The sequence below is a fragment of the Rhinopithecus bieti genome, unplaced genomic scaffold, assembly GCF_001698545.2.
Source record: "Rhinopithecus bieti isolate Rb0 unplaced genomic scaffold, ASM169854v2 scaffold_10017, whole genome shotgun sequence".
NCBI lineage: Eukaryota > Metazoa > Chordata > Mammalia > Primates > Cercopithecidae > Rhinopithecus > Rhinopithecus bieti.
Window position 1 is genome coordinate 1065914 of NW_016806314.1, and position 23820 is coordinate 1089733.

At 39.9% G+C, this 23820-nt stretch overlaps 1 protein-coding gene across 1 annotated transcript in view; it reads right to left on the reverse strand.

Moving 5' to 3' along the window:
- Window positions 1-2063, reverse strand: part of CUNH1orf185 (chromosome unknown C1orf185 homolog) — a 56055-nt gene extending 53992 nt beyond the window's left edge. Inside the window, 1 exon segment of the mRNA XM_017875454.1 lies at window positions 2038-2063. Coding sequence (XP_017730943.1) covers window positions 2038-2053 — 16 coding nt within the window. The 5' untranslated portion in view covers window positions 2054-2063.
- Window positions 2064-23820: the final 21757 nt, after the last annotated feature.

Consider the following 23820-nt stretch of genomic DNA (forward strand, 5'->3'; position numbering starts at 1 on the left):
AAAAAAAAAAAAAAAAAAAAAAAGCCTAACTGGTTCCTGAACTTTGAAAAGCTACTCATGATATTGGGTGGATCTTAATGCTCTCACTTGACAAACGAGAATCGGCCGGGCACGGTGGCTCAAGTCTGTAATCCCAGCACTTTGGGAGGCCGAGACGGGCGGATCACAAAGTTAGGAGATCGAGACCATCCTGGCTAACACGGTGAAACCTCGTCTCTACTAAAAAAACATACAAAAAACTAGCCGGGTGAGGTGGCGGGTGCCTGTAGTCCCGGCTACTAGGGAGGCTGAGGCAGGAGAATGGCCGTAAACCTGGGAGGCGGAGCTTGCAGTGAGCTGGGATCCGGCCACTGCACTCCAGCCTGGGCGACAGAGCGAGACTCCGTCTCAAAAAAAAAGAAAAAAAGAAAAATGAGAATCATACTATCTCACAGAACTACAGGAAGGAATAAATAAGATAACGTTATAAGAAATTAACAACATAATGGCTGGGCAGAGTGGCTCATGCCTGTAATCCCAGCAGTTTGGGAGGCCAAGGCAGGCAGATCACCTGAGGTCAGGAATTCAAGACCAGCATGGCCAATATGGTGAAATCCCATCTCTACTAAAAATACACAAGATTAGCCAGGTGTGATGGTGCGCACCTGTGATCCCAGTTATCAGAGCAGCTGAGGCAGGAGAGTTGTTTGAACCCAGGAGGCAGAGGTTGCAGTGAGCAGAGATTGCACCACTGCATTGCAGCCTGAGTGACTGAGAGAGACTCAGTCAAAAAAAAAAAAAGGGAAAGACATCTGAAACTTAACATGCATATAATATCAGGCCATAAAGCAAGACTCAACAAGTTTTTGTTTGTTTCGTGGTTTTTGTGGGGTTTTTTTTTTTCTTTTGAGACAAGATCTCACTCTGTTGCCCAGGCTGGAGTGCAGTGGCATGATCGTAGCTCATTATAGTCTTGAAGTCCTGGGCTCAACTCATCCTCCCACCTCAGCCTCCTAAGTATCTAGGACTACACATGTGTGCCACCATCCCTGGCTAATTTTTAATTTTTTTGTAGAGAGGGAGTCTCCCTATGTTGCCCAGGTTCGTCTTGAGCTCCTGGCCTCAAGGGATCCTCCCACCTCGGCCTCTCAAAGTGCTGGAATTCCAAGTGTGAGCCACTGTACCTGGTTAAGACTCAACAAGTTTTATAATATCATTATTATATATACCATGTTCTCTGACAATAATGCAATTAATCTCTACATTAATAACCTAAAATATACCCTAAGAAAAGCTCCCGTGCTTGGGGAAGTTTAAAATCACATTGTAAATAACTCATTGATTAAAGAAGAAATCAGTAGAACCTAGAAAATACACAGGACTAGACAATAATGAAAATACTATGCATAAATACTCATAGGAACACAGCTGGAGCCAAATTTAAGGAAAATATATGGCCCTAAATGCTTATATTAGAAAAGAAGTTTGAAAACTAATGAGCTTAGCATACAAATTACAAATTGAAAAAGATCAGCAAAATAAACCCAAAGAAAGTAGAGGAAGAAAATAATAAAGAACAGAAATTAATGAAATAAAATTTATGATTCTTGGTAAAGACTAATAAAATGGACAAATCTCTGGTAAAATTAAAAAATAAAAAAATAGAAGGTCTAAATAAATAATATTAAAAATGAAGAAAGAACATAATTACAGATAGAGCAGAGGTTAAAATACTTTCAATGAATTTATGCTAATATATCTGAAAACTTATACAAAATAATGTATACCTAAAAAGTAACAAAAAGTGACTCAAGAAGTAATAGAAAACATATATGAACGGTATCCATTAAACTGAATCAGTAGTTACAAAATTTCCCCCAAAGAAAATAGAAAGCCCCAATAACTTTACAATTTCTACTGTATACCCATGATTCAAGTATTTCTTATCTTATACAAGCTCTTCCAGAGAATAGAAAGAGATTTCTGGTTGTTCGTCTAAATATATTTTCCTCTTCTTCCCAGGCAAAAAGTCAGACTACATGATCCAGCTTCTCATACCTTTAGGTGAAGCCATATGACTGAGTTCTAACCAATAGAATTTGAGTGGAAGTGATGTCATAAAAACATTCCACGCAGTTTTCTTCATGATCTTTCTCCCTTTGGGCTGACGGAGGTGGAGATGATCCCCAGGGAAACCTTGGAAGCCACATATTGATGTTACCACCGTCAGTCAACTGGATCTAATGGACATTTATAGAACATTCAACCCAACAAGCGCAGAATGCATATTCTTTTCAAGTGCACATGATACATTATCTAAGACAGAGAAATCGTTGAAAACTGTCATAACTTCTAAATAACACATTTCTAAATAATCATTACTCTAAAGAGGAAGTCTCAAAGGAAAATAAAAAAATATTTTCAACAAATAAAATGAAAACACAGTAAATCAGGATTTACAGCATGCCACTAAAGCAGTACTTATGGGGTATAATCTACCATTTTTTTTTTAAAAAGGGCAATCTTTTAGCTTTCTGAAATTATGGGTCCATTACTATACTATATATTTAATCACAAACTTATTTGACTTTTTATTCTTGAAGAACTACAAATGTATATTCCATAATCTAATCGCTTATGTGAGTAGTCAGGTAGGCTATGGAACATTTTTTGTTAATTTTGCTTTGCTTTTTTTTTCTTGAGACGAAGTCTTGCTCTTGTCGCCAAGGATGGAGTGCAGTGGCACAATCTTGGCTCACTGCAATCTCTGCCTCCTGGGTTCAAGTGATTCTCCTGCCTCAGCCTCCCAAGTAGCTGGGATTACAGGCACCCACCACCATACCCAGCTATTTTTTGTATTTTTGGTAGAGATGGGGTTTCACCATGTTGGCCAGGCTGGTCTCAAACTCCTTACCTCAGGTGATCTGCCCGCCTCGGCCTCCCAAAGTGCTGGGATTACAGGCATGAACCAATGTGCCTGGCTTGCTTATTTTTAAAGTAAATTTAATCCAGTGAATTATGTATATCTTTGTTATCAAGCAAAAGAGGCTCACTGCCCAATGTGATTGCAGCAAATACTATGACATTGGGTTTTTGAGAAAAGAAAAAAGAAATGCTTTTTTTTTTTTTTTTTCCAGACAAAGTCTTGCTCTGTTGCCTAGCCTGGAGTGCAGTGGCTCAATCATGGATCACTTCCACCTCAATCTGCCAGGCTCAAATGATCCTCCCGCCTCCCTCTTCCAAGTAGCTGGGACTTCAGGCATGTGCCATCACACTCAGCTAATTTAAATTTAAAAAAATTTTTTCAGTAGAGATGAGATTTCACTATATTGTCCAGGTTGGTCTCAAACTCCTGAGCACAAGTGATCCTCCTACCTCAGACTCCAAAACTGCTAGGATTTAGAAGCATGAGCCACCACACCCAGCCAAGAAGCTTTTTATTGCAAGTCAACCAACAAAGAGACAGGAGTCCAACTGAAATCTGTCTCCCTATGCTGGCTTCAGGGCAGTATTTTTATTAGAAAACTTCGGGGGTGCATTCTGAAATTAGTAGGCCATTGGTGGAAGGAAAGGGAGGTCTGGAAAGTCCTCAGGCATGTGTACTTATCTCTTCATGCTTCCTCATGGGTCCCATGTGCAAATTCAGGGGGAGTTAATAAAAAACATATGGTGGAAATTCAGGCTGTAATGTCAGCAACTTCATTCTGCGCAAACTCTAACTGGCCATTTTGGTGTCAACTGATTTTAGTCAGTTTTGTTTTCTTACTATTAATAGCAAAGGCAGTTTCAGCTTTTCAGCAAGTTGTTTCTTATGTGTCATCCAGGAAACTCAAGAATATCTGCTGTTAGTTTCTTTAACTCTTTGGAGTAGGGTTTCATCTGCAGTCAGCTTATTTGACATTTTATTCTCGAAGATCTCAAAATGTACTGCAGTTATTCTAAACCTCTGCTTTTTGCTCAAGCTTTCAATTCTATCTACCACTATCCTTAATTTCAGATGACCTCTCACATCTTATGCTATCAAAGCATTTCTTCCCACATTTAAAAGTGTTATAAACCTTATAGTTACAGTGATTGCAGAAAATTTCAACGTTATATAAAGCAAGGTGATATTTCAACCTTCCTTCTTAAATTTCTTCTTAAATTAGTTGGATCAGCTTTTGCATAAACTGACAAGAAACATTACTATATTTGCTATAAGATTTTATTGAGGATGGCTTTTCCACATCCCTAAATAATGGTCATCATTCCCAAATAGTCCCTAAATAAAATGTTACGAGAAATTATTTTTTTTCTTTCTGTCAAGGATAACAATGTAGCTGATCTATGTCCTTTCATATTTACTTTATATTTTTATTGATTCATAGTAGATGTGTATTTACAGGGTACATGTGATAATTTGATATAATATAATCAAATCAGGGTAATTGGGATATTGATCACCTTAAATATATATCTTATTTTTTATTTTATTTTATTTTTTTGAGACAGAGTCTTGTTCTGTCACCCAGTCTGGAGCGCAGTGGTGCAATCATAGCTCACTGCAGCCTTGACCTCCTACCCAGGCTCACGTGATCCTCCCACCTCAGCCTCCTGAGTAGCTGGGACTGCAGGTGTGCACCACTACACCCAGCTAATTAAAAAAATAATTTTTTTTTTGTAGAGACAGGATTTCACTATGTTGCCCAAGCTGGTCTTGAACTCTTGGGTTTAAGCGATCCTCCTGCATCTGCTTCCCAAAATGTTGGGATTACAGATGTGAGCCACTGGACCTGGCTATATCTTTCTTTTTATTTTTTTTTTGAGATGGAGTCTCGCTCTGTGGCCCAGGCTGGAGTGCAGTGGCGCGATCTTGGCTCATTGCAAGCTCCACCTCCCGGGTTCACGCCATTCTCCTGCTTTGGCCTCCTGAGTAACTGGGACTACAGGCGCCCACCACCTCGCCTGGCTAATTTTTTGTGTATTTAAAAGAGATGGAGTTTCATCGTGTTAGCCAGGTTGGTCTCGAACTCCTGACCTCGTGATCCACCCGCCTCGGCCTCCCAAAGTGCTGGGATTACAGGCATGAGCCACCGTGCCCGGCCGGCTATATCTTTTCTGTATGCTAGTAACATTCAAATTGTTCTCTTCTAGTTATTTTGAAATGCATAATAGATTAATATTAACTACAGTCACCTTGCTTATCAAATACCAGGTTTTATTTTTCCTATCTAACTGTATGTTTGTATCCATTAACCAACTCCCTCCCCACACTCTTCCTGGCCTTTGGTAACCACCAATCTACTATCTTCATGAGATCCCCCATTTTATTTATAATTTTATGGATACATAATTGTTGTACATATTTATGGAGTACATGTGATATTTTGATACAAGCACACAATGTATAATGACAAAACCAGGATAATTGGAATAAACATCCCCTCAAACATTTATTATTTCCCTGTGTTAGGAGAGATCCATTTTTTAGGCTCCCACATATAAGTGAGAACATGAAGTATTTGTATTTCTGTGTTGGGATTATTTAATGTAACCATGACCCCCAGTTTCATCATGTTCTTGCAAATGACAGAATTTCATTCTTTTCTATGACTTAATAATATAATAATATTCCTTTGTGTATATACATCACATTTTTTTTTTCTCTCTCTCTCTCTCTCTCTTTTTTTTTTTTTTTTTTTTTTTTGAGATGGAATCTTGCTCTGTCACCCAGACTGGAGTGTGGTGGTATGATCTTGGCTCACTGCAACCTCTGCCTTCCAGGTTCAAGCGATTCTCCTGCCTCAGCCTCTGGAGTAGCTGGGATTACAGGCACGTCCCACCATGCCTGGCTACTTTTTTGTATTTTTAGTAGAGATGGAGTTTCACCATGTTGGCCAGGCTGGTCTCAAACTCATGACCTCGGGTGATCTGCCCACCTTGGCCTCTCAAAGTGCTGGTATTACAGATGTGAGCCACCGCACCTGGCCACCACATTTTTCTTTTAAATTGACAAATAATTGTACATATTCACAGGGTACATAGTGATTCATACATATATAGTGACCAGATCAGGGTAGTTAGCATACATATATAGTGACCAGATTAGGGTAATTACCATCATCTCACAAATTTATCATTTATTTGTGTTGTGAACAATCAGCATCCACCTTCTAGCTACTTCAAACTATAATTCTCCGACAGTGGTATAGAACACTAGAATTTATTCCTCCTATGTAGCTGTTATTTTGTATCCTTTAGCAAACCTGTCCTTATCCTCTCTTCACCTTAAACTTCCCAGTCTCTAGTATCCTCTGTTCTACTTTTTACTTCTATGAGGTCAACTTTATTTTAACTTCTGTATATGAGTGAGAACATACAATTTGTGTCTTTCTGTGCCTGGCTTATTTCACTTAACATAATGTCCTCCAGTTCTATCCATGTTGTTATGAATGATAGAATTTCATTCTTTTTGTGGCTGAATAGTATACCATTCTGTATGTATGCCAAATTTCCTTTTTTTTTGGAGACAGAGTCTCTGTCTCCCAGGCTAGAGTACAGTGGCACAATCTCAGCTCACTGCAACCTCCGCCTCCTGGGTTCAAGGAATTCTCCTGCCTCAGCCTCCCGAGTAGCTGGGATTACAAGCACCCGCCACCACACCTGGCTAATTTTTGTATTTTTAGTAGAGACAGGGTTTCACCATTTTGGCCAGGCTGATCTCGAACTCCTGACCTCAAGTGATCCTCCCACCTTGGCCTCCCAAAGTGCTGGGATTATAGGCATGAGCCACCACGCCTGGCCACCACATTTTCTTTATCCATTCATCTGTTGCTGGACACCTTGGTTGATTCCATATCTTGGCTATTGTGAATATTGCTACAATAAACATAGGGGTGCAGATGTCACTCTGATGTACTGATTTCTTTTCTTTTGGATAAATGCCCAGTAGTGGGATTGCTGGATCATGTGGTAGTTCTATTTGTAGTTTTTTGAGGAACCTCCATTCTGTTCTCCATAGTGATTGTACTAGTTTATATTCTAATGAACAGTATATAAGAGTTGCCTTTTCTCTGCATCCTCACCACCCTTTGCTATTTTTGTCTTTTTTATAATAACTATCTTTACTGGGATGAAATGACAGTTCTATAGGCATGAGCCACCACGCCTGGCCACCACATTTTCTTTATCCATTCATCTGTTGCTGGACACCTTGGTTGATTCCATATCTTGGCTATTGTGAATATTGCTACAATAAACATAGGGGTGCAGATGTCACTCTGATGTACTGATTTCTTTTCTTTTGGATAAATGCCCAGTAGTGGGATTGCTGGATCATGTGGTAGTTCTATTTGTAGTTTTTTGAGGAACCTCCATTCTGTTCTCCATAGTGATTGTACTAGTTTATATTCTAATGAACAGTATATAAGAGTTGCCTTTTCTCTGCATCCTCACCACCCTTTGCTATTTTTGTCTTTTTTATAATAACTATCTTTACTGGGATGAAATGACAGTTCATTGTGATTTTCCTTGCAGATAGCTGGTGATTAAGTCATGTTGAGCATTTGAAAATATATTTATTGACTATTTGGATGTCTTCTTTTGAGAAATATCTGTTCAGATCATTTACCCTTTTTAAATCAAATTGTTTTTTTCTCATTTTACTGTCTGTGTCTTGAAAAGTTGATGTAGTTACTATTTTTGATAAGTTCATGTTTCAGTCTTTCTACTGAAGATGTTAGTAGTTTACACACCAAAATCACAGGGTGATAATAGTCTGTGTTTTTCTGTGTACTTACTGTTACCAGTGAGTTTTGTACCTTCAGATGATTTCTTATTGCTCATCAACATTCTTTTCTTTCAGATTGAAGAACTCCTTTTAGCATTTCTTATATGACAGGTCTGGTGTTGATGAAATCCCTCAACTTTTGTCTATCTGGGAAAGTCTTTTTATCCTTCATGTCTGCAGGACATTTTTACAGGATATACTATTAATAGAATAAACTTTATTTTTTAACCTTCACATCTTTAAATATGTCACGCATTCTCTCCTGCCCTGTAAGGTTTCCACTGAAAAGTCTCCTGCCAGACCTATTGGAACTCCATTGCATGTTATTTCTTTCTTTTCTATTGCTGCTTTTAGAATCCTTTCTTTATCCTTGACCTTTGGGAGTTTGATTATTAAATGTCTTGAGGCAGTCTTCTTTGGGTTAAATCTGCTTCGAGTTCTATAACCTTCTTGTATTTGAATATTGATATCTTTCTCTAGATTTGGGAAGTTCTCTGTTATCCATTTCAATAAACTTTCTACCCCTATCTGTCTCCTCTTTAAGACTAAAACCTCTTAGGTTTGCCCTTTGGAGGATATTTTCTAGAACTTGTGGGTGTGCTTCTTTCTTTTTTATTCTTTTTTCTTTTGTCTCCTCTGTCTGTTTTCAAATAGCCTATCTTCAAGCTCACTAATTATTTCCTCTGCTTGATCAATTCTGCTGGTAAGAGACTCTGATGCATTCTTCAGTATGTCAATTGCATTTTCAACTCCAGAATTTCTTCTTGATTCTTTTTTATTCTTTCAATCTCTTTGTTAAATTTATCTGATAGGATTCTGAATTTCTTCTCTGTATTATCTTGAATTTCATTGAATTTCCTCAGACAGCTATTTTGAATTCTCTGTCTAAAAGGTCACATCTCTCTCTCTCTCCAGGAGTGGTCCTGGTGCATTAGTTCATTTGGTGAGGTCGCATTTTCTTGGATGGTCTTGATGCCTGTGGATGTTTGTTGGTGTCTGAGCATTGAAGAGTTAAGTATTTTTTGTAGTCTTTGCAGTCTGGGCTTGTTTGTACCTGCTCTTTTTAGTAAGACTTCTCAAATATTTGAAGGGACTTGGGTGTTGTGATCTAAGTTTTTGGTCATGGAGCCATATTTGCATTAGGGGGCACCCCAAGCTGAGTAACGCTACGGCTCTTACAGACTCCTAGAGGTACCGCCTTGGTGGTCTTGGATAAGACCAGGAAGAACTCTTTGGATTACAAGGCAGAGACTCTTGTTCCCTTCCTTTACTTTCTGTCAAACAAATGGAATATTGCTGTGTGTGCTGAGATGCCTACAGCTGGGAGAGCCACTGGGACTGTGCTGGTTCAAACCTGAAGTTAGCACGGTACTGGGTCTCACCCAAAGTCTGTGGTAATCACTACCTGGCTACCACCTATGTTCACTCAAGGCCTTAGGGCTCTACAATCAGCAGGTGGCAAAGTCAGCCAGGCTTGCAACCTTCCCTTCAGGGCAGCCAGTTCCCCCTGACCCCAGGTGGGCCCAGAGATGTCATCTGAGAGCCTGAAGTCAGAAACCTTAGGAAGCTACCTGGTGCTCTATTTTACTGCAGTTGAACTGGCACCCTGGCCACAAGACAAAGTCTTCCTCACTCTTCTCTCCCCTTTCCACAAGCAGAGAAGTCTCTCCCCATGACCATCACTACCCTAGACCCATGGTAAGTACTGCCTGGTTACCTCTGATATTCACTCAAGACCCAAGGGCTCTCCAGTCAACTTGTGGTACATGTTGCCAGGCCTGGGACTCTCCCTTCAGGGCAATGGGCTCCTCTCTGGCCCAGGGCAGGTCCAGAAATGCTGTCCAAGAGCTAAGGCCTGAAATTAGGGACCCCAGGAGCCTGCTTGGTGCTCTACCCCACTGTGGCCAAGCTGGTACCTAAGCTGCAAGACCAAGTCCCCTTTACTCTTCCCTCTCCTTTTCTCAAGCAGAAGAAGGCTCTCCCCATAGCCATCACAGATGTGAATGTGCTGGGTTACACCTAAAGCCAGAATGTCTCTGAGTCTCACCCAAGGCCCATGGCAAGTACTGCCTGGGTATTGCTGCTGGTTATTCAGGGCCCATGCGCTCCTGGGTCAGCAGGTGATGAATTCTGCCAGGGCTGGGTCCTTCCCTTCCAGGACCTGGGTTGCCTTCTAGCTCAGGGTGTGTCTAGAAATGTTATCCAGGAGCTAGGGCCTGGAATGGGAGCCTCAGGACTCTGCCTAGTGCAATATTCCATGTGGCTGCTCTGATATTCAAGTTGCAAGACAAACTGTATTTTACTTTTCCCTCTCCTCTCCTCAAGCAGAGGGAAGGAGTCTTTTTTGTAGCTGCCAGCTGTGCTGCCTGGGGATGGAAGAGGGGTGTGCCTTGGTTACCTTGGCTGGTGTCTCACCAGGTTACTTGCCCCCAAGTCCACTGGTTTCAAGCTCAGCACAGCAGTAGGACTTGCTGAGAAATTGCAGTCCTTGTGGCCTAGACTGCCTTTCAAGTTTAGTTAGGGCTCTAGAACATTTTAGCCCATGGTGGCAAAGCTTGCTGGAACTTAAGTTCTGACAATGGTTCTATTGGCGTGGGCAATTCTCCTCTGGCTATGGCTGGTCTAAATGCTCCCTCCATGGGCTCTGAGTTCTGCCTGGTATTGCTTTCTGCTGAGTTCTGGTGCAAAGTCCCACAATCACTACACTTTTTCTCTTCCAAGCACACAGATTCTCTCTCTGCACCACATAGCTGCTGTGGGGGATGAGGAAGGGGTAGCACTGGCAATTCAAAATGCTTTCCTACCCTCTTCAGGGCCTCTTTCAGTGATATGAACTTAAAACCAAGTCCTGTGATTGCTCATCTGATTATTGGTTCTTATAAAGGTGCTTTTTTGTGTGGATAGTTGTTCAATTGTGGATTGAACTATTGTTCAATTGTTGTGGATAGTTGCTGGAAGGACAATCAATTAAGTCTTCCATTTGTCCATCTTGCTCTGCCTCCACCCCCAAAGTGTTTTAATTTCCTTCTTAATTTCTTCAGTGGCCCATTGATCATTTGGGAGCATGTTGTTTAATTTCCATGTGTTGTGTAGTTTCTCGGGTTCCTCTTGTTACTGACTTCTAGTTTCATTTCATTGTGGTCAAAAAAGATACTTGACATTATTTCTACTTTTTTTTCAATTTGTTGAGGCTTGTTTTATGGCCTAATATATGGTCTATTCTGTAGAATGTTCCATGTGGTGGTGGAAAAAAAAAGTGTACTCTGCAGTAGTTGGGTGAAATGGACTGTAAATATTCATTCTATTTTGTCTAGCGTAGAGTTTAACCTCAATGTTTCTTTGTTGATTTTCTATGGGTGGATGATCTGTCCACTACTGAGAGTGGGCTATTGAAATAACCTGCTATTACTGTATTACAATCTATCTCTTCCTTTCAATCTATTAAAGTTTGCTTTGTATACTTGGGTGCTCCAGTGGTGGCGCATAAATACTTATAATCATAATAACCTTTCACTAAATTAACCCCTTTATCATTATATAGTGACCATCTTATTTTCTTTTTATAGTCTTGATGTGTAGTCCATTTCATTTGATATGTTTAGCTACTCCTGCTCTTTTTTGCTTTCCACTTGCATGGAATAACATTGTTCACTTCTTCACTTTCTGTCTATGTGTATTTTTATAGGTGAGGTGGGTTTCTTGCAAGCAGTACACAACTGGGTCTTGTTTCTTTATACGTTCATGTACTTTGTCACTTTTAATTAAAGAATGGAATCATTTACATTCAGTGTTATTATTGATAAGTAAGGACTTACCCTGACATTTTGTTGATGGTTTCCTGGTTGTTTTGTAACTCTTCTTTTCTTTCTTCCCATCTTCCTTTGTGGTTAAGTGGTTTTTACTAGTAGTATGTTTTAACTCATGGCATCTTATTTTTATTGTATCTTTTATAAGTTCTTTTGCATAATGGTTATCATGAGGGTGACAAAAATCTTATAAATATAGCTAGTTATTTGAAAGAGATGACAACTTATCTTAGATCACAAAAAATAGAAACAAAGGATAAACTAAAAAAACTCTGTATCTTAACTCCACCCCCCACACACATTTTGTTGCCTCAATTTACATATTTTTATATTGTCTATATGTTAACAGGTTGCTATAGCTATTGTTGTTTTTGATATATTTGTTTTTTAGGCTTCATACTAGAGGTAGGCATGGATTGCATACCACAATTATGATGTCAAAATATTCTGTGGTTTTCCTTATAATTAATTTTACTAGTGGGTTTTATGCTTCCAAATGTTTTCTTTTTGCACGTTAGTGTTTTGTTCTTTCGGATGGAAAAACTCTATGACTTCTTATAAGACAGGACTGGTGGTAGTAAATTCTCTTAGCTTTTGTTTGTCATGGAAAGACTATCTTTCCTTGCTGAATACAGTATTCTTGAATGGCAGTTCTTTTCTTTCAGCTCTTTGAACTCCTGGTCTCAAGTAATCCTCCTACCTCATACTCCCAAGGCACTGGGATTACAAGTGTGAGCCCTCATGCCAAGCTTTATTTCAGCATCTTTTTAAAATTGTCCTTTTGTTTTATTAATATGGTATGTTACATTAATTGTTTTTAACAACTTTATTGAAGGATAATTAGTACACCCCACACACCTGTTTAGTGTATACTATTTGAGTCTGGATTTGTGCGTATACTTGTGATACTCCCATCATAATCAGGATAACAAACTTATCCATGTTAAGTGTTTTTACCATAAGTAACATACACACACACACACACACACACACACACACACACACACAAAGAAACTCCGGAAGTGATGGACATGGACAGATAAGCTAACAGTTTATTACATGTTAGACAAACTATGTATTTGTTCATACTATCACACTTAGTAATAGTGTATAATCCTTTTTATATGTTTTGCATTCAGTTTGCTAGTATTATCTTGAGTATTTCTTTGTGGACATTTAAGAGAGATATGTTCTGTAGTTTTCTTTTCTTGTACTGCTTTTGTTTGGTTGCCAGCTTATAGTAATCCTGGCCTAGTAGAATTAATGAGAAAGTGTTCCCTCCTCTTCTGTCTTTTGTAAAAGTATTTGTGAATTATTGTTTTTAATTCTTCATTAAAAATTGGCAAGGTGCATTTGTTTTTTTGTGTTTTTTGTTTTTTGGTTTTTTTTTTTGAGACAGAGTCTCGCTCTGTCACCCAGGCTGGAGTGCAGTGGCACAATCTCGGCTTACTGCAAGCTCCACCTCCTGGGTTCATGCGATTCTCCTGCCTCACCCTCCCCAGCAGCTGGGACTACAGGCGCATGCTGCCACGTCTGGCTAATTTTTTGTATTTTTAGTAGAGATGGGGTTTCACCATGTTAGCCAGGATGGTCTTGATCTCCTGACTTCATAATCCACCTGCCTCGGCTTCGCAAAGTGCTGGGATTACAGGCATGAGCCACTGCGCCCGGCTGGCAGGGTGCATTTGTGATACCTCTTGGATCTGGGATATTCTTTGTAAAAGTTTTAAAAATCAATTTAATATCTTTACTTTTTATAGATTTATTGATGTCTTCTATTCCTTCTTGAGTTTTTTTTCAATCATTTTTATCTTTATATACGTTTGTTTATAACTTGTAGTGTTCCAAGTTTCTCTCATTGTCATGGTAGTTGATATACAAAAATAATGTGGGAGAATGAGTCAATCTACAAATACCCTATGTCTAAGGGTCCTCTGATATAGGAGAGAGAAAACAACTGTAACTGCTGTAGCTCCCTACCCCTCAGACTTACTGTGTGAGACAAATGAGATATTGAATCTAAAGTAAATTAAAAAATTATGCCATTTGATTTTGAGTTTCATCAAAATAGTAGACTGAGCCTACATCTTCTTTTGTATCAAAGTTCAGTAACATAAAAAATGCAGCTTGTAATTAGAAAAATACAAAATAATATTATAAGTGAGGGATTGTATCAATGGTCAACAATTTCATGAACCATAGTGGTTAATATTTGTACAGCACATAGAATACACTTTTATTGTGTTCATATATTTATTATATACCAAAACAGTTGATTTTGTGATAATGTCACCTAAGATAATTTCAAATGTGCCAATTTATCCTTCTTTTCAATTAATCTTTGTAGGATATATTCAAAACTATAATGTATTAGGAATACATGTTTAAGTGGTTTCGGAAAATGCATAATACTTTCTTTCAGCATCTTGAAAATGTAGTCCCACTCCCTACTGTCCTGCATAGTTTCCACTGAGAAGTCTCCTGACAGACAACTTGGAGTTCTTTTATGTTATTTCCTTCTTTTCTGTTGCTACTTTTAGGATCCTCTCTTTGTCCTTGAACTTTCAAAGTTTGATTATTATATGTCTTGGGTTCGTCTTATTTGGGTCCAGTCTCTCTGGTGTTCTCTGACCTTCCTGTATATCTTTTATATCTTTCTCAAGTTTGGGAAAGTTTTCTGTTATTATTTCTTTGAGTAAGCTTTCTACTCCTTGCTCTTGCTCAACTCCCTCTTGAACACCAATAACTCTTAGATTTTGTCTTTTGAGGTAACTTTCTATATATCTTCTAGGTAACCTTCACTCCTTTTCATTCTTTTTCCTCCTCCGATTGTATAATTTCAAATACCCTGTCTTCTTGCCTTTTTTTTTAATTTTTATTTTTTCTTTGCTACAGGGTTTTACTCTTCTAGCTCAAGCTGAAGTGCAATGGCACAATCTTGGCTCACTGCAACCTCCACCTCCTGAATTCAAGAGATTCTCCTGCCTCAGCCTCCTGGGTAGCTGGGATTACAGACACCTACAGGCACCAACCACCATGCCTGGCTAGTTTTGTATTTTCAGTAGAGACGGAATTTCACCATGTTGGCCAGGTTGGTTTCGAATTCCCGACCTTAGGTGATCCACCTGCCTCAGCCTCCCAAAGTGCTGGGATTACTGGCATGAGCCACAACACCCGGCCATGTCTTCTTGCTTTTTTTTTTTTTTTTTTTTTGAGACAGAGTCTTGCTCTGTCACCCAGGCTGGAGTACAATGGCATGATCATGGCTCACTGCAACCTCCACCTCCTAGGTTAAAATAATTCTCCTGCCTCAGCCTCCCAAGTAGCTGGGATTACAGGTGTATGCCATCATATCTGGTGAATTTTTATATTTTTAGTAGAGCCAGGGTTTCACCATGTTGGTCAGGCTGTTCTCGAATTCCTGACCTCAAGTGATCCATCTGCCTCGGCCTCCCAAAGTGCTGGGATAACAAGCATGAGCAACCGTGCCTGGCCTCTTCCTGCTTTTTGATTCTTCCCTTTGCTTGATCCATTCTGCTGCTGAGAAGCTCTAATGAATTTTTCACTTCTGCCAATGTATTTCTTAATTCCAATATTTGCTTGATTTTTAAAAAAATATTTCAATATCTTTGTTAAATTTTTTATAAATTTCTGAATTGTTTTTCAGTGTCATCTTGGAGGTCATTGAGTTTCCTCAAAACTGCTGCTCTGAATAATTGGTCAGAGACCTCATATTTTGTCATCTTATTAGAATCAGTCCCTGGTTCCTTGCTGTGTTCATTTGGGGAGATCTCTGTTGGCCAATTTCTCTTATGGATGTATGTCTGTCTTTTCACTGAAAGATTATTTATTCCAGTAATCGGTATCTCACTTGTTTTGATTTTTATTGGGTATGTTTGCTTAGAGATTTTTAGGAATTTACCTGTTGAATTGCTTACTTTTTAAAATGTCAGGTCTTGAAGAAATCATCTAATAACCAAGTAGAAGTTGCAAAGGATGCTGCAATAGAATGTATATATTCTTATCCTATCATCAATAGAAATATCTGAATTGTCAAGATGAAAGATACACTATATATGTGTGTCACCAATTGATATGATTTGAGTATATGTTCCTACCAAATCTCATGTTGAATTGTAATCTCCAGTGTTGGAGATGGGGCCTGTGGGAGGTGTTTAGATCGTGGGGGCAGATCCCTTATGGCTTGGTGCTGTCTTCACGATATTGAGTTCTTGTTTTGTTGTAACGTGTGCCCCCCAACTCTCTCTTGCTCCTGCTTTCACCATGTGATGTGCCTGTTCCCCCTTCACCTTTCACCATGAGTAAAAGCTCTCTCCCTAGAAGCTGAGCACATGTCAGCACCATGCTTGTATAGCCTGCAGAACTATGAGCCAGTTAAACCTTTTTTCTTTAAAAATTGCCCAGTCTCAAATATTTCTTTATGGCAATGCAAGAACAGCTAATACACCAAGTCAATCACTAAGGGCATTTAAATTTTCTATTTATTTTTTATTTTTTATTTTTATTTTTTTGAGACGGAGTCTCGCTCTGTCACCCAGGCTGGAGTGCAGTGGCGCGATCTGGGCTCACTGCAAGCTCCGCCTCCCGGTTCACGCCATTCTCCTGCCTCAACCTCCTGTGTAGCTGGTACTACAGGCGCCTGCCACCACGCCCAGCTAATTTTTTTTTTTTTTGTATTTTTAGTAGAGACGGGGTTTCACCGTATTAGCCAGGATGGTCTCGATCTCCTGACCTCGTGATCCGCCCGTCTCGGCCTCCCAAAGTGCTGGGATTACAGGCGTGGGCTACCGCACCCGGCCAACTAAGGGCATTTTAAAAATGGTGTTAGTATTATTTAAAGATGCTGAAATAGATGTTGAATTATGTAAGTACATTTTGATGCCACTAGAGAATGAGAGAAGTCTGCTGACCTTCACACCAAGGTAGTCTTCCAATTTTATCCCTCAAGTTTCCTCTGAATTTTCCTAGGTTCTCTTCACTGTAACTCTTCTTCCAAAAGTTCAGTAGGTCATAAGCCAGAAGACAAATGTGCATCACTGTCTAGGAGAAGTATGTATTAGTTTCCCTGACTTGAATTAGGAAGATGTGATGTCACTAAGGCCATTGTTTGCTTTTCTTCATGCAGTTGCAGCATCCTCTGCTGGGCATTATACTTTATAGTTTTTAAGAAAGGCTTTTAGAGCTTTTGAGGAATAGCTTTTATAGTTTTTGGTATAGTAATAAAATATATAGTGCTTCATTATTTTCATTAAGGTATTAATGTCACAAAGCATCATTTAGTGCTTATTGTAAGATTTAAATGTATGTAAGAGAAATGCAATTATATAAGTACAAGTAATATGTTATTCTGAAAACCCTTCAACTTAAAAAAAGTTTTTAGAGTTGGGGTCTGACTCTGTTGCCCAGGCTAGAGTGCAGTGGCATAATCATAACTCACTGCAGCCTTGAACCCCTGGGCTCAGGTGATCCTCTTTCCTCAGCCTCCCTAAGTTTAGCTGGGACTACAGATGCATGTCTTCATGCTCAAGTAATTTTAAATTCTTTTTGTTTGTTATTTTTTAGAGGTGGGGTCACACTATTTTGTCCAGACTGGCCTAGAACTCTTGGCCTCAAGCGATCCTCCCACCTCAGCCTCCCAAGTCAGTAGGATTACAGGCATAAGCCACCATGCATAAGTTCAATTACAATTTTAAGAGGTGGACATTAGCTAGGTTGTTGACTAGAAGCTCCTGTGCTTATCTCCTACACAAAGACAGCCAAAGAAATGAATAAACAACTATATTTTGAGGAAAATAACTGAATGAGAAAACAGAAATATATCAAAGGAGTAGTATAGGCTGGCACAGTGGCTCACCCCTGTAATCCCAGCACTTTGGGAAGCCAAGGCAGCGGATCACTTGAGGTCAGGAGTTCACGACCAGACTGGCCAACACGGTGAAACCCCTATCTCTACTAAAAATACAAAAATTAGCTGGGCATGGTGGTGCACACCCATAAACCCAGCTATTTGGGTGGCTGAGGCACAAGAATCACTCAAACCTGGGAGATGGAGGTTGCAGTGAGCAGAGATCACAGCACAGCACTCCAGCCTGGGTGACACAGTGAATGAGACTCCGTGTCAAAAAGAAAAAAAAGTAGTAGTATAAACTCTGAAGAGCATAGAAACCCGGGAGGGTTACATAGAGAAAAGAAGGAAGCAGCTCACATCCTGCCCCATCCATACTCCAGTCAGGACCAGCTCAGAACCGGGATGAACTTTTCAGTGAAGGGAAAAGGTAAGCAAGAGGAATCCAGCAGTCGTCATCACCACTGAGGTAACTACAGTCCTCACCACTGGGAAATGCTGTATTCCTCAAAGGTGCTAAGCCTAGCAGAGGGAACTGCCTGGTGTCCATATGGCTGCACTTCTCCCAGAGAAGGTGTCAGTGCTGTGCTCTGTCCTTCATGTGCCATCTTCGATCCAGAACCATGGCTGGAGGAAGTCCTGCTCTGGAGGTGAGTGGCTATTGCACCTCTCCATTCCCGAGGCTTTGTTACACTGGTACCACCACTGTCTGGTGGATCACCATCCTAAATCAAGCTGTTGCTCCACACTATCCCATGGGGTCGAGCTGCTGTGCCTTACCCCTCCCATGACTGCTGTGCCCTGCCCCCCAGTGCAGGAGCTGCAGCAGCAGTATCCTACCTTCCAGGGATATGGTGCCTTGGCCACCCAGATCAGTAATGCCCCTAGCACTGGAGGTGAAGCAGTGCCTCCTGGGAAACTGGTGGCTTGGCTACTCCGAGCAGTCATGTCCTCCTGTACTGGACCTGAGGTAGTGCCTTCTAGGGAACTGGTGCTGTGGGCCAGCCAGAGCAGTCCCCTCCCCGGTGTTGCAGCTGAAGAATCACTCCACTTCACAAGACTATGGGTCCCTTGGCTGAGCCAAGCAGCCGCAGTTCCCAGGGCTGAGCCAATGTGGTGCCCCACTTCCCAGGAAAACAGAGGACTGGGTGAACTGAAACAACCTACTCTCCAGGCTGAACAAATGCAGAACCCTGCTTCCATGAAACCAGACTATCCCCTAGCAGAGGATGCACCCTGCCTTCCCAGGGAATGCAGTCATCACTGTGCTGCTCCCTGTACCCCAGGGCCCAAGCCACAGCTATGCCCTGCCATTCCTGGGACATTAGTGCTACTGCCCTTCACTTCACAGAGCCTGGAATGCTGCTGTGTCCTACCATCCCATAGTCCAGGGTCCCCACTACACTGTTTCTCATCCCCGTCCAGGGCCTGAGTTGCTGCTGTGCCCTATAAACCTCTGGTTCCCAAATTGCAGCTGTGCCCTGCTTTCCAAAGTCTGAACATCTGGCATACCCTTGCTTTATTTATTTATTTTTTTTCTTGAGACGGAGTTTTGCTCTTGTCATCCAGACTGAAGTGCAATGGCGCAATCTCAGCTCGCTGCAACCTCCTTCTCCCGGGTTCCAGCAATTATCCTGCCTCAGCCTCCTGAGTAGCTGGGATTACAGGTGCCTGCCACCAAGCCCGGCTAATTTTTGTAATTTTCACTATGTTGGGAATTCACTATGTTGTCTAGGCTCGTCTCTAACTCCTGACCTCAGGTGATCCACCTGCCTCGGCCTCCTGAAGTGCTGGGATTACAGGTGTGAGCCACTACACTCGGCCCAGAGCACCCCTTCTTTACCAGAGCTAGGCCCAGTGCTGTGTTCTGCTCCTCAGGAGCAGAGTCACAGCAACAACCCAGGCCCCTAGGCCTGAGCAGCTGGGGTATGCACCAGAGTCACAGACCTTAGCTTTATGGCAGTCAGCAAATTCCCAGGTGCCACGGTAGACTGGTGAGGTCCTGAGCACAGGACCCTGGCTCCACAGCTGCTCTGAGCACCTCTTCCCTGAAACCTAGTGCCACTGCAGTTGCTTATGGTTCATGTCAGACTTGATACCAAGAAGGATCCCCTCAGTAAAGACTCCCTATTTTGGGAAAAACAAACACAGGAGGACCCTAAAAGCCCTTGCCATGGAGGACACTAATGGCACATGCTGCTGCTGCCACTACAACAAAGTTCTGCAGCCTAGGTCACTAAGACACCCACGTCATCACTGACATTAACTGCAGTTGCAGATTCTACATGGCAGCTATACTATTACATCTACTTTTAACCAAAGCCACCACACCCTTTCCAGTTGCCACCCTAAGACCCATCTGCGGTGAAAGCCTTTTCTTATAAAAGTCATTCTGTAAAGTTTGGAAGCACTGACAATTCCACCAGATGTGCAGACACCAATACACAGACAGAGAAACATGAAAAAGAAAACATGCCATCACCAAAGGAACAAAATAATCCTCAAATAATTGACCCTAAAGAAATGTAAATTTATAAATTTCCTGAAAAGAAATTCAAAATAATGATCTTAAGGAAGCTCAGCATACATATGAGAATACAGACAATCCAAGGAGATCAGAAAAACAACAAAAATGTAAATTACGAGGGAAGAGTAAAAGTCTATAGTATTTATATGTGACCAAATTTAAGATGTTATCATCTTAAAATAGTCTATTGTAACTATAAGAAGTTTTACATAAGCCCCATGGTAACCACAAAGCAAAAGACTATAGCAGATACACAAAGAGAAAGATAAAGGAATTAAAGCTTAGCTACTAGAAAAAGTTACCAAGTCACACAGGTGGACTACAGAGAGAAAGCAAGGAAAAAAGGACCTACAAAACAACTAGAAGACAACAGTAAAAACAGTTCCAAGAGGGGAGTAATAGCAGTAAATGTCTGTGTTAAAAAAGGAGGAAGATCTCAAATCAATAGCCTAACATTAAACCTCAAAGAGCTAGAAAAAGAACAAACTAAACCTAACATTAGCAGAATTCACAGTAAAACCATAGGAAAAAAATCAACAAAATCAGGAGTTTGTTCTTTGAAAAAATAACCCAAATCAGCAAACCCCTAGCGAAGTACTAAATATGAAAAAAAAAAAAAAAAAAAAAAGAGAAAGCTCAAATAAATAAAACCAGCAATGAAAGTGGAGACATTATAACTGACACCTTAGGACAAAAAAGGTGTCATAAGGGACTATTATGAATGTTATATGCCAACAAGTTGGATAACCTGAAAGAAGTTATAACCTAATAAGACTCAATCAGAAAGAATAGGTAGCTTGAACAGACTAATGACAAGTAAAAAGACTGAAGAAGTAATCTAATCATGCACCTTAAGGAACTAGAAAAGCAAGAACAAACCAAACTCAAAATTAGTAGAAAGAAAAAAATAATAAAAATCAGAGAAGAAATAAACAAAATAGAAACTAAAAGAAATACGAACGATCAATGAAACAAAATGTTGGTATTTGGAAAGATAAGCAAAATTAACAAACTATTAGCTAAACATTAGCTAAACTAACTCCCACTAAATTTTAAAAAATTTTAACTAACCTCCTTGAGCCATAACACTCCCCCTTTTTTCAGAAACAAAGAGAGAAGACTCAAAGTCAGAAATGAAAAAGGAGGCATCACAATAGATACCACAAACATACAAATGATTAATAGAGACTATTATGAACAACTGTACACCAAAATAAAACAAAAACCAGAAGAAATTGATAAATTCCTGGACATATATAACCTACCAAGATTTTACCAAGAAGGAATGAAAAACCTGAACAGACCAATAACAAATAATGAGATTGAATCAGTAATAAAAAATCTCCCAACAAAGAAAAGTCCAGGATCAAATGAGTTTACCACTGAACTTTTAGAGAAAAACTAACAAATTCTTCTCAAACTATTCAAAAAATTTGAAGAGAAGGGGACTCTTCTAAATTCATTCTATGAGACCAGCATTAATTACCCTGATACAAAACCAGACAAGGACACAACAACAATAACAAAGTTACAGGGCAATATCCTTCATGAACATAGACACAAATGTTCTCAATAAAATGCTAGCAAACTGAATCCAACAATGTATCAAAAAGATAAAACACCATGACACCTTGATCAAATGGGTCTTATCCTGGGGATGGCTCAATATATCCAAATCAATAAACATGATATACCACAACAACAAAACGAAGAACAAAAACCATATGACCGTCTCAATAGATGCAGAAAAAGCATTTGATAACATTCAACATCCCTTCATGATACAAACTCTTCAACAAATTAGGCATAGAAGGGACATATCTCAACACAATAAAGTTCATATATTACGAAACCCACAGCTAACATCATATTGAATGGGGAAAAAGCTGAAAGCTTTTCCTCTAAGAAATGAAATAAGACAAGGATGCTCACTTTCATCACTCTTATTCAGTATAGTACTGGAAGTCCTAGCCACAACAATCAGGCAAGAGAAAGAAAGAAAGAGCATCCAAATTGGAAAGAGAAATTCAAACTGTCCGTCTTTGCAGATGACATGATCTTATATATAGAAAATCCTAAAAACTGAACCAAAAACTCTTAGAAGTGACAAACAAATTCAGTAAAGTTGCAGGGTACAAAATCAACATACAAAGATCAGTAATGTTTCTATAGACCAATAACAACCTAGTTGAAAAGAAATACAGAAAGCAATCCCATTTCTAATAGCTACAAAAAATAAAATACCTAGGAATAAATTTAACCAAGGAGGTAAAAGATTTCTACGAGTACTATAAAACACTGATGAAAGAAATTGAAGAAGGCAAACAAATGGAGACATACCATACTCATAGATCTAAATAATTAATATTGTTGGCTGGGCACGGTGGCTCATGCCTGTAATCCCAGCACTTTGGGAGGCAGAGGCAGGTGGATTAACTGAGGTCAGGAGTTCGAGATCAGCCTGACCAACATGGTGAAACCCCATCCCTATTAAATTCAAAATTAGCTGGGCATGGTGGCGCATGCCTGTAATCCCAGCTACTTGGAGGCTGAGACAGGAAAGTCGCTTGAACACGGGAGGTGGAGGTTGCAGTGAGCTGAGACTGTGCCATTACACTCCAGCCTGGGCAACAAGAGTGAAACTCTTAAAAAAAAATTAATGTTATTAAAATGACCATACTATCCCAAGCAATCTTTAGATTTAATGCAATCCCTATCAAAATACCAATGACATTCTTCACAAATCCACAGTTGGTTGAATTCATGGATATGGAATCTGTGGATATAGAAAACTGACGTATACCCCAAGGAAATGAAATCAGTATATCAAAGAGATGTTTATGCTTCCATGTTCATTGCAGCATTATTCACAGTTGTCACAATATGGGAACAACCTAAGTGTCTACAAACAGATGAATAGATAAAGAAAATGTGGTATAATACACAATGAAATATTATTCAGCCTTTAAAAGAAGGAAATCCTGTTATCTGTGACAACATTAATGAACCTGGTAGATATTATGTTAAGTGAAATAAACCAGGCATAGAAAGACAAATACTACACGATCCTACTTATATGGAATCTTTAAAAGTTGAGCTGGTGCAGTGGCTCATGCCTGTAATCCCAGCATTTTGGGAGGCTGAGGCAGGCAGATCACTTGAGGTCAGGAGTTCAAGACCAGTCTGGCCAACATGGTGAAACCGCATCTTCTAAAAATACAAAAATTAGTTGGGTGTGGTGGCGGGCACCTGTAATCCCAGCTACTTGGAGGCTGAGGCAGGAGAATAACTTGAACCCTGGAGGCAGAGGTTGCAGTGAGCCAACATTGCACCACTGCACTCCAGCCTGGTTGGCAGGATGACACTCCGTCTCAAAAAAAGGAAAAAAGTTGAACTAATTGAAGTAGAGAGTAGAATGGTGGTGGAGGGCGAAGTTGTGGTGGAGAAATTGTTTTTTCTCTTTTTCTCTACTATCGTGTAGAATGGTGGAATGGGGGCAATGGTGTAAAGAAAAAAAGAGGAAAAATAATTTAGATTTACTTGAGAGTATATCACCCTTAAATCGCCCATGAACTTAGCTCACTTGTTTAAGATTTAGATAGTGAAGAGCTGAGGTAGACGTCGGTTTATAACTGCTTAAAGAGAAGAAAATTGCAGATATGCAAGATAGGAAGCAGTTTTACACATGGAGGGGAAAAAAGCAAACGTTAAATTTATATCATTCAGAGATCTGTGAAGTGACTGAGATATGTGATGCCAGCAAGAAAAAAATAAAAACTCCTGCTCAAATAATTTCAATTGTTCCCCAAAGTTCAAACTTCTATCATAGGATTCTAGATCTTTTTATGAATAAAGAAAGCAAACGAACAAAGAG